Below are 18062 nucleotides of genomic sequence, written 5' to 3' on the forward strand. Positions count from 1 at the left end.
CCTGCCTATGTCTGGGTCAGCCCTACATTCTCTCTTGAGTGGATGGCCACAATTGCCTGCCCATCTCTTCACCTCCAGTCTCTCCACATGGGCTTGCTGCTATGAACAGCCGAGGGAAAGCTGGGGAGAGGCTGGTCCTGTTTCCTCTACTAAGGAATCAGACCTCTGGATAGGGCTCACCCTGAAGGAGAGCAGGACATGACACAGATCATGAAGTCCCAAGTGGCTTCTGGCTGAGAAATAATAGCCCAGGGAGGAAAGGCTGGTTAAGTGGATGGGATGAGGCTGCTAGACTGAGTCTTAAAGTCAGAGGAGCAGTTGCCAAGCCACCAATGGAGGGTGGGGCAGCAGGTCCAGTTCCTAGTGGAGGCAGTTGGCAAGAGCTACACAGGGGCCAGGTCTAGAGTCTGGTGGGGTGGGGCTCAGGGCCAGGGACAGCAGGGCTCCATGGGCAGAAGTCATGCACTCTACCTGGGCTGACCAGTGCAAGCAGGGTACCACTTGAACTCAGGGGGTTCACTGTCTCCCCTAGATTCAGGGTAGTGGCAGCCCTAGGAATTCCAGCTCTGGACCTACACTTGTGTGGGCCCTCAGTTTGCAATATGCCTCCTCCCCACAACTTCCACACTTCCAAATCCCACTCAGCCTCAACGCCTAGATCAGAGCCACTTTGCACCTGAAGCTGCCACTCATTCTGCTGAGCTGGGATGTTCTTTCTTGGACCTCTATAGCCTTTTACTTCACCTCCGTAACTGCACTTCCGTTTTCTACCTTGAACTATCATTACTTAGTGTCATTGTACTAGACTAAAAGCTTTCTGTGGGCAAGTCGTTCGACAATGAATAGAACACATGGATGCCTGTGTTAGTTTTTCCGAATCCATCGTTCAGTAGCTGTCAGCCTCCACAGGCCTGTTTACATTCTCTGTGGTCTTCCCAGGTGCTGCTAACTCAGTATTTCCGGTTCTTCTTTCCCTGGGGAACTCAAGCCCTCTTACGTTTTGTGAGACTCTATCAGCAGTTCTGGCAATGGACTGTGAAGAAAAGTGATGTGTTACTAGAGCATTTAGGCCAGTAGGAGACCTTTCCAAGTGCTTTTTTCCCTCATGGGTGGCAACTAGCAGTGTTTGAGATTTCAGTTGCTCTGTCCTCCTGAGTCCCCCTGAATAAATACGATGAGAAAACCTCCTAGCTGACCTGTGATAGATGAGCAAAGCTCCTAACTGACCTGTGATGGGCACCTATCATGGATGAGAAATAGGCCTTTGCTGTTTTCAGCTACTGCAATCTGCAGGTTGTAATTGCAGCATAGCCCGGCCCATACTAACATACACAATGACCCCTTTGGTTTGTCAGCTCTAGATGTGACCAGCACATTGCCTCATCCTTCTGGCTGCTGGGTGACCTGATGGGAAGCCACTGGCAAGGGGAGACTGCGTCTTCAGGCAGGGGAGTGCTGCTCTCAGCAGTTCAGCTCACTGGGCCTCTCATGGTGGAGCACCCCTCATTTAGATGCAGACGTGCAGGAATGGATGGTCCCTTCCACTCCCCAATCTACGGACTGCTCTCTAAATGAATTAAAAGCTGCAGGCGAGCAGAGAGATACTCTATTACATTAGAATGTTCTTTTTTTTTTTTTTTTTTTTTTTTTGAGGTTGCAATAGTATTTTCCCATGGCTTTGCCAAATTGTGTTTTACAATAGTTAGCAGAATTCCTCTGCTGGTGGGTGACAGCATCGTACTTCCCAGATGTGAGTGTGTGGCCCACTTCCCTAGGGGAGCTTCAGCATCTGCAGGGGCTGCTTGTTGAGCTGAACAGCTGAGGGAACAGCGGAGCCCTGTGTGCCAAATGATCTCCGAGCCACAAGCCTGACAAAACACAGGTGGATTCCAGCCTGATGGAGTACACAGGTATTCCTCGGGCAGAACAAAGAACAAACAAGCCCTTCTGCTCTACCTCTGTTAGAAGGGAAGTGGTTATCTATGTGAAGCAAAGATGGAAAAGAAAAGCTTTGCGATGTGCTGTGCATGTGCTGACTGCTAAACCCCAGGAACACAAAATGACAAGAGAAATGGGCAAGAGACAGAGATTTAATTGAATAAAAACTCCAGGCTGTGACAGGGGTGGGAAGACAAGAAGCAGTAATTAACAACATGATATTTTAAATGACGATGCAATTAATTAACGTCCTGGGTAAGTGCAGAGGGGGAGGAGGGCATCTTTCAGCCCAGAAACACTGCTAAATAAAGGAAAGGGAAAAGGGAACTTTCCATGTTTTTTTAAAAAAGCTATGTGCAAATGGCCCTTGTTATCACAACTTTTTCAAAGCTCACAGCAACAACCCGAGAGGTTTCTCCGGCCAGAGAAAGCCAACAAATGGACCAACTTTGTATTTCATTTTTTTCTCCTCTGTGAGGGAAGAGATACTGGGCTAGATAATGAAGTTGGCAGATGTTCAGGTCGCATTCATGATTCAGGTTGAAGACTAGTCTACCTTGAGGGTGCTGGGGGTGAGGCTGCAGGAGCTAAAAGCCTCCCTGGGGTGGGCTCCCAGGCCTGTAGGAATTGACCCAGACTGCCAGAGCAGCAGCGGTTGCAGTTGGCCAGGGTGGTGTGGGGTCTGGCTAGAATTTATTCAGAAGATGATTTTCTGAAACCATTGGGATGTTCACTCATGGGAGATAGCTGCTTCGATATAAGAGAAATGTCTCAGATGAGCAATACTATTGCAATTCACATTGATCACACTCCCTTCTCCAAGAGGTTAGAATGGGTTATCCTCACCTGCCTAAGGGTTTAATGATGACAGCTGGACATGCATTTTGAGTTCACTTCCAGAAGGGCCTTCTCACACTAATTTCTGGACTCCCTATGACCCAGGAAACTCAGTTGTCCCTTTGTAATTGCAAGGTCTACAGCATCTGATAGAAACGACTATCTTGATGGGGTCAGTCTAGAGTCAGAATCACAATGAAGTTTGTCGCCTGCTAGGAATCTTGTCATGACCTTGGGTTTTTTTCTCACTCTCAAGAGAACACCCAAATGCAGGACTGCCGGACCAGGAAGGCCTGTCAACCACAAGATATCTGGGGAGAAAAGTCATCTTTACACATGAGTCCCTAGCCTAAGGCTCAGTACAGGGTGGAGTTTAGGTTTATCTACATTTACTTTTCTAAGCAGAAAACTCCTTTTGCCACAATATCCTGTTAACTCATGCCCAACCTGGTCATTTTTAGGGCTAGAAGACACTATGCAGAGTTCTATCAGCAGAGAAATCTGACAACTTGGTTTAAAATGAGGGATACTTTATTGGTCGCTGCTCCTCTACCATGGAACGTATATAAAGAATAAGACACAGATGTGTGAACAGATTTTCTGTTCTTGATTTTCCACTGTTAAAAGAAGGGGTTCTTCAGCAGACTTGCCTCTTGCAAGTAGTACACACAGCTCTGGAAACTGGCATTGTGCTGCCACAAGTCAAAGTAGAAACTCACCTACACGCGCTTACTGGGGTTGTACAAACTGAGATTGAGCAAATCAACCTGGTTTTAGGGGTTGGTGCGAAGAACACTATTAACAGAAATGTGCTATTACAACACAGAATAGTTCAAACCATTTTTTTTTTCCTAAATTGAGTTTGGCCTAAGGTAGAGATCTAAAGGAAACAAGAAACCCTCACAACCACGGAAACAAACAACACTGAAGTACTGAGTAATTTATAGAACTAAAGTTTAAGATGAATATTGTCCCAGAGCCAAAGGGGCTGAAATAGGCTTACGCTGACTCAGTTTCAATCAAAAAGGTACTCTTCATGGAAAGATGGACTCAAACTGCTACATGGATTTCAAAATTCCCCATCTGGAAAAGAACATTTAATCTAGGATTTTCTTTAATCTGTTTAGGCATTTTAAACAGCGACTTGATACTTCATGGAATTATAAAGCTATGTATAATGCAGAAATCATTCCAGAACACATGTGTCTCTCTTACTTTACAATGAAGGTTATTTCTGAGAACAAAGATCCTGTTTTCAAACAAATATGATCATTTACTGTGGCGCATCAGAAAACATATGGCGTGTTTAGTTTCGGCGGAATCATTCCTAAAGAAAGTGACTAAGTTCCCATGAAGAATCAAGATGTTTTCAATTCATGGGGAAAACCAGTGAGAAAGGGGAGCGAGGAATCCTGCACTTCAGCTGAAGGCTCACAAGCACCTCAGAGGTCTTGTGATTTCAACATGGGACTGATGGTCCCAACGCGGTTTCTGTCCCGCCAGCAAAGAGCTTCAAAGACTAGTAATTCGCCTCACAAAGGCTCTTCCATGGATTCACCTCATTCCTGCAGGGCACTGAAAATGCAACTGCAGTCCCACTGAGCTTCCTCGTTTTCCAGGGTTGTGGAGCTTGCTGGAGACACAGCATTTCAGAAACTCAATCCACCTCTTTCCAAAAAACTGTACATTGTATTTTCTAGAACCAACTTCTGGGCTTTCCACCCTTTGTCTTTTCCTACTCTTTTTTTTTTTTTTTTTTTTTCTTTTCTTAACAGTAGACCCGTAAAAAGTGAAAAACCACAAAAACATCACCTTGGGAGACAGAAAAGACTAAGACAGATCTGACCACATGACAAGTGTCTCAGCCTTGACCTACACAGGAGCAGGTAAGACTCTGGAGTGACGGACGGCTGCCACTGCTGCCGCCACTGCGACTGCACAACACTGTTTAGACGGTTGAACAAGTGCAAAGAGAACATTGCTGAGTCCCATTTGTGTTATTTGGCCGCACAACTCATGGTGTCGGAGGTGGCTTCGGAGATGGGCACGAGCTCTCACTGTCAAAGCTAGCAGCTCGGCCCTGCCACTGTAAAGAGGAGAAAAGTCTGGTTATTAATTGCTAAAGAAATTTACATTTCATCTTGCAAAATTGAACTGGCCCAATGCACTGAATTCACCTTTCCCAGCTTCTCATAAGCTTTCTTGAATTTTGCTGTCAGCCATGCAAAAACATAAGGGAAACAGCTTAGAGCTTCTGGTTTGGAATACCTGATTTTCAAAAAGACCTACTGCAGAGATAATTAAAGCTTTCTTAACCGTGTGTGTGTGTGTGTGTGTGTGTGTGTGTGTGTGTGTGTGTTTGTGAATGAGGTGCTCTGACTGGACCATTTCTGTGCGCTTCAGCCATTTTTCACACTGAAAATCATATTATGTTAGCAGCGAAAGAGGCAGTGTGCAGAATATGTCCTTACTGCCAAGAACCCATGGTCATGCATTATTAGCAATTTGTCTGGGAACTGATAGTACAGCTAAAAATCTGATACTGCTTTAGCTTTGAGCTGTCTCTGGTCTTTATTCTTCCTATGGGCATTTGTACCTGACTTGTGGAGAGGTAGAGGCATGAGCAGACCCTTCTGGGCTTCTGTAACCCCTTTTTCCTCCCCAGCTCTCCTAGCTCAAAGACTGCCTTCTATCAGCCAGACTCTAACCCTTCTGTGAAAGGGGTGATGTAATGAGGCGTAATGGAGTGAAGGAGAGGGCTGAGGCTGGCTGGACTTGAGCCATTCGATCCTTCTTTAACCAGTCATTGTTGCAGCAGTCATAACCGCAGCAATGTTTACTGAGCAAGGATCTGACCCCATGAATATTCTGGACCTGCCTGAGGGCTGTATATTAATAACTTCAAAGTGAGTCAGTGTCCACTGCTCACCCATCCTTGGAGTGGGTTGCAGAGACCCAGTACTCTCCTGGGTGTCTGCAGGGACAGAGCTCCAGAGATAAGAGGTTGGTAGGTAGTCAAGATGGCCTTCTTGACCTGGAAGTGCAGCCCCCCTTCTGCTTCTCATGAGTGTTGAGGGTCTCCACTGTGGAGTAACGGGGCTGAGCGGAAGCTGCAACTATGCATCTGTGCATACATGGAGGTTTGGGGTCAGGGGAGGATGTGATTCTCCCTCAATACAGTCTTTTCTAGAAGGGCTGAGCCACCTGAGGAATAGATCACTTTCTATCCAGCATCACCTATGGAGTAGATGGGAAACCCACGAAGTTGAGGAAGGACCCAGACCTACTAAACTACTTTAATGCTTTCAGTTCTAAGGAAAGCTTCTGTTACCATTCTCTGGGCTCGGTTCTTCATGGGCTTCTTAGGACTCCCTGTGCAGGCCAACTGAAGATCTTTGTGACTAACCAAGGGCCAGACAATCAGGTACCGATGACCACCATTATGTGACCTAGACCTAAGCAATCTTAGCATGTCAGCGCTGGAGGCAGCCTTGGAAGCTGATCCAGTCTAACCTTGTTCTTGCAAATAAGAAAACGAAGTCAGAGAAGTCAAGACACAGCTGGCTAGGAGCAAAGCCAGGACCCGAAACCAGGTCTCCTAACACCCAACTAAGTGTTGTTTCCACTCCATCCTGCTGGTATCTCAGCATTTGGCCGCACTAGGGGAGGAAGGAGACAAAAGATAATAAGCAACCTAACGTCTTTGGGTCCACACCAGGTACTTACTCCTAACTCCAGGTGGCAGTCTCTCTGCTTGCAGCATCCACTTGAATGAAATCACAACCGAGGGTTTCCCTGGTGAAATATTTTAGATAAATAAATGCCTGGTTGTTGAGCCCACTGTGGCTTCTGACTCAAGTGTTTCTTAACCAGAAGGTGACAACAGATGATTACTAATGCTCTCATTTAACAGACCTTCATTTTAGGAGTTCTACTTTTCTGTTACAACCTTTACTGTTGGTGAAAGGTACATTATAATCACTGGCTTCTTCCCTGGGTAAGCATGCCACTTACACAACCTGACTGATAGGCCAGGTCAGAGGAGAAAACATAAAAGGGCTTCATAGAGTGTCTTTCTTCCTTTATGTAGCAGCCCAAAGAGTGGTCGCAGGGAGCATAACTGTTTATCCAGAACAAATGAAGAAGGAACACTGGCTCCCCTGCTAGTCCGAGTTTTCCTACGAAGATAAACAAAGGAAGGAGATGGGGTTTGTGGACAACGGGAAGGCAAATGATTCCAGGAGGCTTACAGTGGCTCTGAAATAGCAGCATACCTGTCCCCAGCACACAGGGAGATTATTGTTTCAGAATGCCTGTGTTCTAGTAAGGTCTTTTTTTACTCTGAAATGGGTCACGTTCCAATGGAGATTTAACATCTCTGGCAGATGATCTGAACCTGGCCCTCCATAATAAAATGCCTTGGTGAAGAGTGCTGGTCAGCCCTGTGATGACACGTGGCTCTGGGCTGAAAGGGAAGGGGGCAGGTGCCGCAGCTGGGAAAGGCCACTTGTGATGGCTCAATGAATTTTTATTCATGAAAGAATCCCAGCAGGGAAAGACACCTTTTCAGTTAATTTGTTCCCCTCAGCCTTATTTTGAGCCCCAAACAAGTGAGCAAGTATGATGCCCTCTGTTCTCATTAATAAAAAAGAAATGATCACAGCACTTGAAAATCCCTTAAGAAAGGTGCAAGATAAACACAGAGCGCTTTGCAGATATGATGCCATTTATCTTCCCGGGAGCTGGAGGAGATTTCTTTGTGATTATACAAATGGGAGATACAAGTTTCAGGAGCAAAGCTCTTGCTCAACATCCAGAACAGGAATGAAAAGAAGGCACGATGTGAGCTCTGAGGATGAGCGGGAGGATTGCCTCCAAGCACAATGCATTGCACCAGTGGACACAAGGTGCTTACTTAATGTCAGCCCTGTGGGGGTTTGCATGCATTTTAATAAAGATGTTTAAAATGTGGGCGCTAAATGTGTCGGCAACAATTTTAAATAAATGTGAACTATTGAAATTTCAGGTTGCCGAGACAAGTGTCATTTTCAGCTTCTTGATACAGAGAATGATCAGCTGAGCAGAAAATGGTGGGATCATGCATGGGGGAGGGGGCATTCCTGGGAGCTTGGCCTGCGAGGTCAAGCAAAAAGTAAACCCAAAGCATATCACTTTATTCTCTTTTTGTTTTCCATATACTGTTACTTTCCCTTTACTGTCTCATCAAATATTCATTTTCAAGGGCTTGATTCTACTTTATCTTTCTTTTGTAGTCTGAACCAGTGAGTCGGAGTTCTCAAAGAAATAGGGACTTGGAATCAATTATTTGGCTTAATTAGGTTGTATTCATCATGAAGGAGAGTGATTCTGGAGGCAAGTCCTAGCTCCTCCGTGGTACTCAACACCCCACCCCCAGCTGTAGCCGCTGCTCTGTCATTTTCCATTTTCCACAGGCAGGCTCAGCCTGGTAACAGGGATGGGTTATTGCAGACTCAAGATTAGAAAGGCAGTCACAGTACAAGATGGCGGCTTATGGGCCCAGTCATAGTTTAGGGTCAGAGTTTCCTAGAAAAACAAAGATGGGAAGGGCTTATCCCCTCATTTTACCCAGGAACCCCAAGACCAGAGTGGGGCAGTGAGTTTTCTAAGGCCCTACAGCCGAGCAGAGACCTCTTAGCTCTCATTCCATGCCCTCCCGCTAAGCCACCCTAAACAGTTTAGTATACTTGTTCTATTCTTAAATATCTCCAAAGGATGATAAGCAGGGGAGGAGGAGTGGTGTGGTGGATGGGGCTGTCATGACCTCTGCCTGGGTTGAACTAGCACAGCCTCCAGTGAGGTGCTGGATGCTGTCTGCAGGTTGTCTAGCATTCTGCCCAGCAACGCCTCCTGTATTGTGGGTTCCTCACCCACACTCTGCAGAAAGGGCTTTCTGGAAAAGAGGGGCAGGGGCTCCCCTGGGGGAGCTGAGAGCCGAGGGACTGGCCTCACTCATTAAAGGTCCACAGCTATGGAAAAATCAAGTCGCCTACAAGATAGAAATATGAGGTCTCAACTGCCAGACACTGCTTCTTAATACCCCTTGATGCCACCTCAAAGGTCACAGGGCAGGAGCTACACAGAGCACACACCACCTGTCTGGGGAGGTGAATCAATTAGCCTGCCCCCTCAACAACCGAGGTCCCTATCACCCGTGTTTCCACGGGTCCAATCCCCTTGGCTCTCAGGCTCTCCTGAGACATTCACCCTGCCAGAAACAGCTAGAAATGGGCTTGTCCTCCATGAGAGGGCAGAGAGCCGGTGGGTTCTCTGGGTTTGCCGACCTGACTTCTCTGCATCATAGAGTGTGGGGAGGGGATGACTCTGTTTTGAAGGTGACTCCGATTTTAAGCTGAGGGGCCATGCAGTGAAAAGGATAAAGCTTTATTTTGTATTAGTAGAATTTCCAATTTATACAGCTCTCTAGACTTGTTAGGTTTGAAGCCTGTTAAGATGACAGAATATTCACCCAGCTGTCTAGGATACAGACCAAGGCACGAGATATTGTGAATGAGGTTTAAGCCTTGTTTGGTCACCCACACTTCCAGTCTATTTGAGAAAAAGCAGGCCTGGGGACCACCAGGGTGATAGAATACAGGATCCTAAGTCAGTGGGATTCAGTGGAGGGTGGAGAAGTTTGCAGATATCACTCAAAGGGATATTTTCTTTGCAATTGAGGGAGAAGTGACAGGGTCAAGATTATACAGTAAGTCAGGAGGGACCAAGATTAGAGCCCAAGTCTCGGGACTCCCAGCCCAGTGCTCTCTCCATTATGTCTCTGTTAGAACCCAACGCAACCCAGCTCCACAGCTTTAGCCAGAAAGCCTGACACCTTGAGGTCATGCTCCCTTCCCCAACAAGGGCGAGAACCAACATTCATAAGAGGAGGAATCTGCTCTTTGGCATCTCCATCCAAGCAGTGAAAACTGCCAAGTGACTGTCTCGCTTGAGCCTCAGGGAACTTACTGTTCTGACAGGGGTAGAATGTCTTGCCAAGCTGTGATCTCACCCGCTTGGGGCTTTCTCCTAAAGGACCAACTTGGCCAAGGGCTTTGTGAAAGCATTTCAGGCCTGGCACAGTGGTCTGCTGGGACGTCTTCTTCAAAGTTCTTGCTTTCCATTAAGAACTCAGTGTTGCTTTCAAAATGCCCAACACCAGAGGCTTTGTGTCAGTGGCCTCCACCTTTTTCCTCTGTTTCCTTTCAGCCTATTACACACCCTGTAAGAAGCATGTGGCCCCCATGCCCACCTTTCCACAAAAGGCTGAAGCCGACTGCCATTCTCCAGCCCACACTGCCATGCAGCAAACATGCCAAGGGCCAGGCGACCTCACCCACCTCTTTGAAGGATTTCTTTACCTCCACCAAAGAGTGCCAGTGTGCGATGGGCTTCCGGGGGTATGCCAGCATCTCGTTCCAGTGGTCCCTACCCAGGCCTTCGGCATTGATCCCTACACGACAGACTCCTATGATCTCATTGTGGCCCACTCTGAGGGAGAAACAAAAGTCCCAGCATTGGCTACCAGACATGCCCTCAGAAAAGGAGATCCTGTGCGGGTGGGCGGGCATGGTAGGACTCTGCCCGATGGGTCTAACTTAGAACTCTGAGCTCTGGAAACAGATGCTTGGCAGGGCTTCTGGGTGTCAGTGGCAGTGAAGCCTTTGCCTAGTCCCCTTCAGTGGACACTGGACATAGGCAGATAAGCAAAGGTTATAAACTTGTTTGGAATCTCAAGAAATGGTGGGCAGATAGCCTGAGTTTGGGAGGTGAGAGAGTCTAAGTCTCTTCACTTATTTGACCCCGCCAACACATTACAACCTCACTGAGACATCAGTATTTGCAAATAATTCGACAGTCTCTGAGCACCATTTCTCTAAAACCCCTGTGGCTGGAATGTGATTTATTCACTCGGTAAGAACATCAATTATCCCTTAAATATGTTCGTCAATACTATGCCTGAGAACTTGGGCTAAAAGTCCTGTATTGAGGCTTTATTGCATGGTTTCTTTCTCCTTTAGCTAAAGTGACAACTGGAGAGAAGGAGTTGTAGGGGCTGGGGTAGTTGAGAAATGTTTTTGAGCCAGCCTAGATGGAAAAGCAGGGGGTGTGGAAGGGAAGAAAAATATCTGAGAGAGGGGAGATCCGACTGGATGGATATGCTGGTTCCAGATTAGGGAAGGCCGTGAGAGTCCAAGGGAAAAGCCTGGATCACAGGAGCCACTGATGGTTCTTGAGAAGGGTGGGTCCAGCCATCCCAGGGTGACAGTAGTAGCAACAGCAGAAATAGAGAGGATAGAGGGGCATTTCAAAGGCCAGATAACAGGACTTGGTGCCAGATGGAAGAATGGGAATAGCAAGGGGTGAATTCAGGGAAACTGATGGATAGAGCTGCCCTTGATGGAAATAGGCCAGTTGGGAAAAGAACTTTGAACCTTTGCCAAGGGAGAATCCATGCTCTTCCTCAAACTCCTGTACCCTTCTTGGGTACAGATAGAGTTGAGGCCTGAACCCCGAAGCTTGAGCCCTGAATCACAAGGTCTCTAAGGTCAAGGAGCCCTGTGCTGGTGCTGGAGTGGGAGTGAGGGGTGGAATCACATCCTTCTGGGACGCCCACCTACCGATCATAGTCCATGACTGAGATGAGCAGGCTGACTTGATCCATGTTTTCCGGGGGAATGTCAAAGATGATGGCCTCATTGTAGACAGGATTGAGAGTGTTTTTCTTTATGGTTGTTTTCTTCTTCTTCAGCCTCCGCCCATCACAAAGCAGGGACACTTTGACATAGGGATCTGTGCCAATGGGGACAGAGGAAAGGGAATGGAGTGTGTTAACAGATGTCTGCAAACATCATTTGCAGCAAAGGGACTGAAGCCCTAGACCTACTGCTGCTCATCAGATGGTATCAGTGGGTTGTTAAAATAATTAAACCACCTTGTATTTATGTAGCACACCTGTCTCTGAGGACGCTCTGTGCTTAATAAATTCAGAGCCTTTAGCTACCTCAGTATTCTTGGGAGAGCACCTAAAGGACTTTTACTAATGGGGAAGCTGGCCCCAAATCAGACATGGCACCTGCCGATGGGTATGCAGTTCACAGCCCTAAATCTCAGCTTGTCAATCACTGGCTGACTCAAAAGGGTGATGAGGCTGAACAATGACACTATTTCTTTCACCTATGAGGAGTGCTTTTCCTTGAGTGGCTTTTTTGTTTTTTCAGAATTATAAACCAAAGGATAAAGGTTTAGGGGCGGGGTAAAAATAGGACTCAACAATGGCCAAGGAGACACAATGTGTCAGAGTGAAATGAACAGCAACAATCACGATGCTGTTCATGTCCTCCCCACCTGAGAACATAATTTTGGGTCCCATTGTCTCAATAATCTCATTTCCATTTGGCATCTAGAAGGCGGGAAGTGGCCCTGCTCTCTGCTTCCCTGGAAGCCGTTTCCTGCCCACTTCTGGGCAGTGGAGGAGGAGGGAGCTGTGGCCCGGGGAGACTCAGGGCAGCTGGTTGACATTTCCTTTCTCAGTGGGATCTTGGATTCTCTCCATCCTGCAAAGAGATGCTTTTATTGAACTTCCATGTGCCTCCCATCTTTTTGTTTTCTTTAGTTTTCTGAATGGGTATTTCATGGCCATCTTTCTACCCTGAAATTTTCTACTCACCCAAGCGAAGTGATACCTATTGTATCTCATAGCGCAGGTGTCTCGGTCACCATCAAAGTTGTTATTTATGCTGCACAGCTCAAGAAATGGGAGGGCGGCTCACAGGTAATAATAGCTTTCGAGACACTGATGTGCTGAGACACCTTGTTGCCCAGAAGCCAGGGCTCCTGTGAATCTGTCAGGAGGTGCCAGCCAAGCAGATGCTTCCCAGCTCTGTGATTCATAGGCATGTGGTTCTATCTCCTGGACACTGAGCACCCACTAGGGCCCTGTACTCCCTGGCATCATTCAGATGGCAGATGAGGCACACATCCATGGTGGAAACGAGGAAGAACTGTGACACCTGATCAGAAACCCCAAGCCTGAAAGGCATTTCTGTAGACACCTAAATGAGCTGCCAACTAATCCATGTGGCAGCAGTAGCTATGCCTTAACTGTGGGGATATGAGGTTGGGTTGATGGGGAGACCATGAGGTGTTTAATCAACCTGCTTCTTTAACTATACATTTGAAAGGATCCTCTCTCAGGGATTTTCAGTATAAAGGAAGTGAGAGTTTTGAGAACTGGCATGAGGCTCTGCTTTCCACAGATTCCATTCTCTGTGGATATGCCCCAGGACATTATTCAGGTTCAGGTAGACAGATGGGCAGAGCTAGCCCCAAGACCTGTCTTTAACACAGCAGCTTGCAAGTTCCATAAGGATGTATCTTGCCTTGCAAAGTGGCTGCAGACTTGAGGTTGCTCAGGTGCTGCCTCATTCCCTGCTCTACCTATTTCCATACATTCCCACATCAGAGCAGATTTCCATATCGTGAGGCTTGGAAAAATAGAGGCAGAGCCACTTGTCCCATGGGCCACTGAGCAAATGCCTTAGCAAACTTCCCCAACTCTGTTCACCCCTACAAGGCATATCCATTTTTTTTAAGAGACAGGGTCTTGCTGTTTTGCCTAGACTGGTCTTCAACTCCTGGGCTCAAGTGATTCTTCCACCTAAGCCTCCTGAGTAGCTGGGATTACAAGCATGAGCCACTGTGCCTGGCTGATAGGAAATTTGTAAAATTCAGCGTACATATTTCCCTTGCAGGAACCCACACTTTCACCAGCATCCATGAAGCCAAGCAGACAGATGACCATTCCCTAGGCTTTTCTGGGGCAAAATCCATGGTTTCTAGTGAAATGGTGGCCCCAGATGATCTTGGAGGTCCTTTCCTCTCTAACAGCCTATGATGCTCTATGCAGCTGAGGGAGGGGACACAAAGACCAGCAATGTATTTCAGCCTCATTGTCATGGGAGCCATCAAAATTCAGCATTTAGAATGCACTCACCACCCCTTTGTAGCATACTGGTCCTTATTATTATTTTGTGCTATTTTTAGTGTCATGGTTCTAGCAGATAGGCTTTGAGAATTGATTCAGGGCTAGTTTAGATCATGGAGAACAGGAAGATCCTGGGTTTTAGACGTCAATGCCACACAATTCAAGAATAGGCAATTAATAAGCTCCATTCACTCCCCAGCTTAGTTCAACATCAAATAAGTCTGGGCTGAGGGCAACCTCAAACTCATCCTCAAGAACAGGAGATCTAGTTCGAGAGGCTCCTAGCCAGTACACCCCCACTACTTCACCCTTGGACCAGGTTCCTAATGCTGTAAATTCAACCATCCATTCTTTCAATATCTATTTATTGAATGCTTACTGTGTTTTATCCACTGTTCCAGATACTTGCTTACATCAATGAACAAAATAGACAGAAACCTGTAATGAAAAGAGGACCCCTGGATCTTCAGAATCAAGCCAAGGTTTAATAACAGGCTCCAAACCCAGGTCGAAAAGAGGGGCAATTGTGAAAGGGAGGTTAGAAATTAGCATGAAAAAAATCTCACACCCCAAACTCTCTGATTCAGAGCAGCTTTTGTGATGACCTCAGCAGCTTCACCATAGGCTTTCTCTCCAGCACATCAATTCAATTATGCCAGAGAAAAGAGAGTGTGGGGACTTAGGCAGCAAAATCCTATTTCCCTCAGCAGCCTTGAGAGTCTTCAGTGAATTTTCTTCCCTGTTATGCACTTATTTTGGTATTAAAATGAAATCTACATTGGCTGTACTTTAGGGGAAGCTGACTTGCTGCTGCCTAAGCTTTTCCCAGGCCAGAAGAGGTCCGTTAATCTCTTCCCCACGTCCTGATGTGTGTGGGAAGTTCTGAGGGACTCAGAGCTGCAACAAACACATGTTACTCTAGGGTTTCCTGACCACCTTGTCCTGAAACTTCAGTTTTCAAGGCCTGGATACCTCCTCTTCTTCCAGCTGCACCAGGTTACATCTGAGCCCAGGTGTTTTTGGCTCAGCCATCACCTCTTTCCAGCAACTGATTATACCCAAGACTCAAGCTACTCCTCTATTATTTCCAAACTCAAATACCTTCTTCCACAACTTAGGGGTTTTTCAGCAAATAAATAAAGAATACAAAGCAAATATGAGGAAAACTCTTTAATATATTCCCAGCTAAGTTCAGAAGCACCTCCTGAGTGGTTTTACGTTGGTAATCTGAATCATCGAGAGTCTCTTGAGCAGGAGGGCAGGGGATCTAGGGAAACAAACTGAGCTTTTTTCCACATTTGCAATTCTGAGTGCAGCCCAGACTGAGAGGCTTCACCCCATTTCACTCCTCAGAGCAGTCTGAGCTGATGAGGGAAGGAGGCTCCCAAGACTCAAGTTACTCCTCTGTTGTTTCCAAACTCAAATACCTCCTTCCACAACTTGTAGAATTGTAGGGGAAGACTCAAACCTCTGAAATTACGTCCATCCTGCAGGTTGCTGTGCAGCCGCCCCCAAACAAGCATTTCCTCTGTCACTAGAATAGGACTATATTTCTATGTTCCTGCTGTACCTAGCAGCTTTCTTGGTGCTGAGGCTGAGGCCAGGAGGCCTGCAGCAAAGCCTCAAATACAAATGCATTTTGCTTTTCAGTGGATTTGTTTCCTTGGCTCAGTGCACAGAACTGCTGCCATAAGCCTTCACAGACCGGCAAACATTTACACACTCAAACTTGACATAACCCTTCCGGAAGTCCTGGGGCCTCATATAAATAAGAAAACTTATCCTTAATTTTTTAATCCTGTATATTTACTTCTTATGATCTCCCTCTTCTAAGAGAAAGAATGACAGCAATAGATGATATCTACCGAGTGCTTATATGTGCAAGGCACCATTCTGAACATTTACATGAATTAACTCATTTCTCCTGAAAGCAGCCCATATAAGATATTATTATTCGCACTTTTCAGACTAGAAAACCAAAGCATTTACACAGCAAAGAAGTGGCAGAACTGGAGTTAGAATCCAAGCAGTTTGCGTCCAGAGCTGGTGCTTCTATTCTAAGAATGCTGACAATTCTTTCCCCTTCTCCCTGAGCACCCTTCCAAATCCTAATGTCTGGGCTGCTGGCAGGCCACTCGGGTTAAGAGAAGTACCTGAATAGCCTGTGATGTCCATCGCCTTGAGGTTCCGACACTTAATCACCGTGAGGGTGAGCCTGCCTGCTGTGGGCAGGTAGCAAAGGGAGAACATGATCTCTCCCAAGTCCACGCTTTCCTGCAAAGAAGCAGACAAGAGGGCAAATGAGGGGCTTGCAGACCACCGGCCTCATGTCCTGTGCAGCATCTGTTGGGGCTCTCTGGGGTCAGGAGGAGGCTCTTGGAGACACAGTGCTCTGTTTTTAAGACTAAGGGACTGGCCTCCTTGCTGCGAGTAACTGGGTATAAAAGGCAATGGAAACAATATTGCCTCTTCAGTACAATTTGCCCCTTCCAACATTCCCTCTCAATATCAACCACATTCTGACCCTGGTCCTTGCAATTCTGCCTTTGGCCTGACTTGCTCTCCATGTGCCCCTTGGCTTCAGCCTCCAACCACCAGCCCCTTTATGGCCTCTTCCTGTTCTCCTCCAGCTCACCCTTCTCAGTCACTGACCCCCTTGACTTCCTGCCCATCCAGGCATGTGGTCATGACAGTCTCCTGGACAAGACACATGCTCTAGCCTTCAGGTGTCCCGTCTCCCAGCAGGTCCATGATTCTTTTCTGCTTCTGCCCCTCAGTGTAGTAATTCTTTGTCAATCACAGCCAACCAAGGAGGCAAACACCTGGCACCCCATCTGATGGCAAGTGTTTGATGCTAGGCCTCAGGTCCACTTTCTGCTTTCTCCTTAAATGTGGTCATCCTTTAAAAATAAACCCAGCACAGAGCACATGCCCTGCTGCCTCTCCTGCCCCTAGAATCATCATGGCCAGGGATTCCTGGGAATTTCTGAGAGAATAGGAAAACCTCAAAGACAGTAAGCACACCCATGTGTGGCATTAAACAGTGTCTTGCCAGGTTGCTTCCTCCATTTGATGAAGGAGGGCGCTGTCATGGTGAAGCCTCCTCCCGCAGGTTTGAGGAGGAGCTCCAAGATATGGAGATGTTTTCTCTCATAGGGCTCCCAGAGTCAGGTTTGAGGAGGAAGAGGTCAGGGTTTGGGGTGATTTCAGATGAGGCCATCCATCCACCCATCCATCCATCCATCCATCCATCCATCCATCCATCCATCCACCCACCCATCCATCCATCCATCCATCCATCCATCCATCCATCCACCCATCCATCCATCTATCCATCCATCCATCCATTCAGTAATTCAGTCAGTCAACAAATACTTATTGATCACCTACTATGTGCTAAGTGTTGATCTGAGTGCTAAGGATAGAGGAGAGAACAAAATAGACAAAAATCCCTGCCTTCATGGAACTTAAAAAATACATTTCAACTTAAAAAAATAATTTCAACTTTTATTTTAGATTCAGATTCAGAGGGTACATGTACAGGTTTGTAACATGGGTATACTGCGTGATGCTGAGGTTTGGGGTACAGATGATCCTGCCACCCAGGTAGTGAGCATAGGACCCAACAGTTAGTTTTTCAAACCTTGCCCCCTCCCTCCCTCCTGACTCTAGTAGTCCCCAGTGTTTATTGTTGTCATCTTTACAAGTGGAGCTTACATTTTATTAGGGCAAAGGACAATAAAAGAGGTAAGTACATAAGTTAGTCAAAAGTATCAAGGAGAACAAAAGGCAGAGAAGGGGAATATAAAATGTCCAGCAGGAGGCTATAGTTGTTGAACTTTTAGCCAGAGAAGGCCTCTCTAAGGAGGTAATGGCTTCTGGGAAAGAGAAGAGTTGAGGGTGACACCAGGGTTTTTGTCCATTCTCCTTGCAAAGAGCCACCCTCTCCTGGAGACTCCGACAGCCCTGGTCCCCCCTGGAGAATAAGCCAAGGCCCTCTCTCCCCCTATCTCCAGAGCCTGCACTCACCACACTCTCCTCTAGGCAGCCCTGACACCCCCCCGCTTTCCTAGCCCTAGATTTGTCTTTTTGTCCACATCCCCGAAATAAAGTCACCCCCCAAACCAAATTCTAGGAACAGCAGAAGGTGAATACCCCCAGCTTCCCAGGAAGGGCCTGGCTGGGGCCAGGGCTGGGCACACTGTGGAGACAGCCACCCCTCCTGCACACAGAACCCCATGGCCTCCACAGAGCCAGCCATCCC

General features: G+C 46.9%; 1 protein-coding gene across 3 annotated transcripts in view; it reads right to left on the bottom strand.

The window, feature by feature from the left end:
- Nucleotides 1–2072: 2072 nt before the first annotated feature.
- The window catches only part of SYT6 (synaptotagmin 6), a 64156-nt gene continuing 48166 nt past the window's right edge, over nucleotides 2073–18062 (bottom strand). For 2 of the 3 annotated variants that reach the window (XM_030936451.1, XM_030936450.1), the window contains exons 4-7: nucleotides 15952–16072; nucleotides 11433–11604; nucleotides 10152–10302; nucleotides 2073–4861 (exon numbers count right to left, since the gene is read on the bottom strand). In XM_030936451.1, coding sequence (XP_030792311.1) covers nucleotides 4790–4861; nucleotides 10152–10302; nucleotides 11433–11604; nucleotides 15952–16072 — 516 coding nt within the window. In that variant the 3' untranslated portion in view covers nucleotides 2073–4789. The remainder of the gene's footprint in view (nucleotides 4862–10151; nucleotides 10303–11432; nucleotides 11605–15951; nucleotides 16073–18062) is intronic. The other variant, XM_010371973.2, reaches the window with a different exon arrangement.

This window comes from Rhinopithecus roxellana, chromosome 8 (genome assembly GCF_007565055.1).
Source record: "Rhinopithecus roxellana isolate Shanxi Qingling chromosome 8, ASM756505v1, whole genome shotgun sequence".
Classification (NCBI taxonomy): Eukaryota; Metazoa; Chordata; class Mammalia; order Primates; family Cercopithecidae; genus Rhinopithecus; species Rhinopithecus roxellana.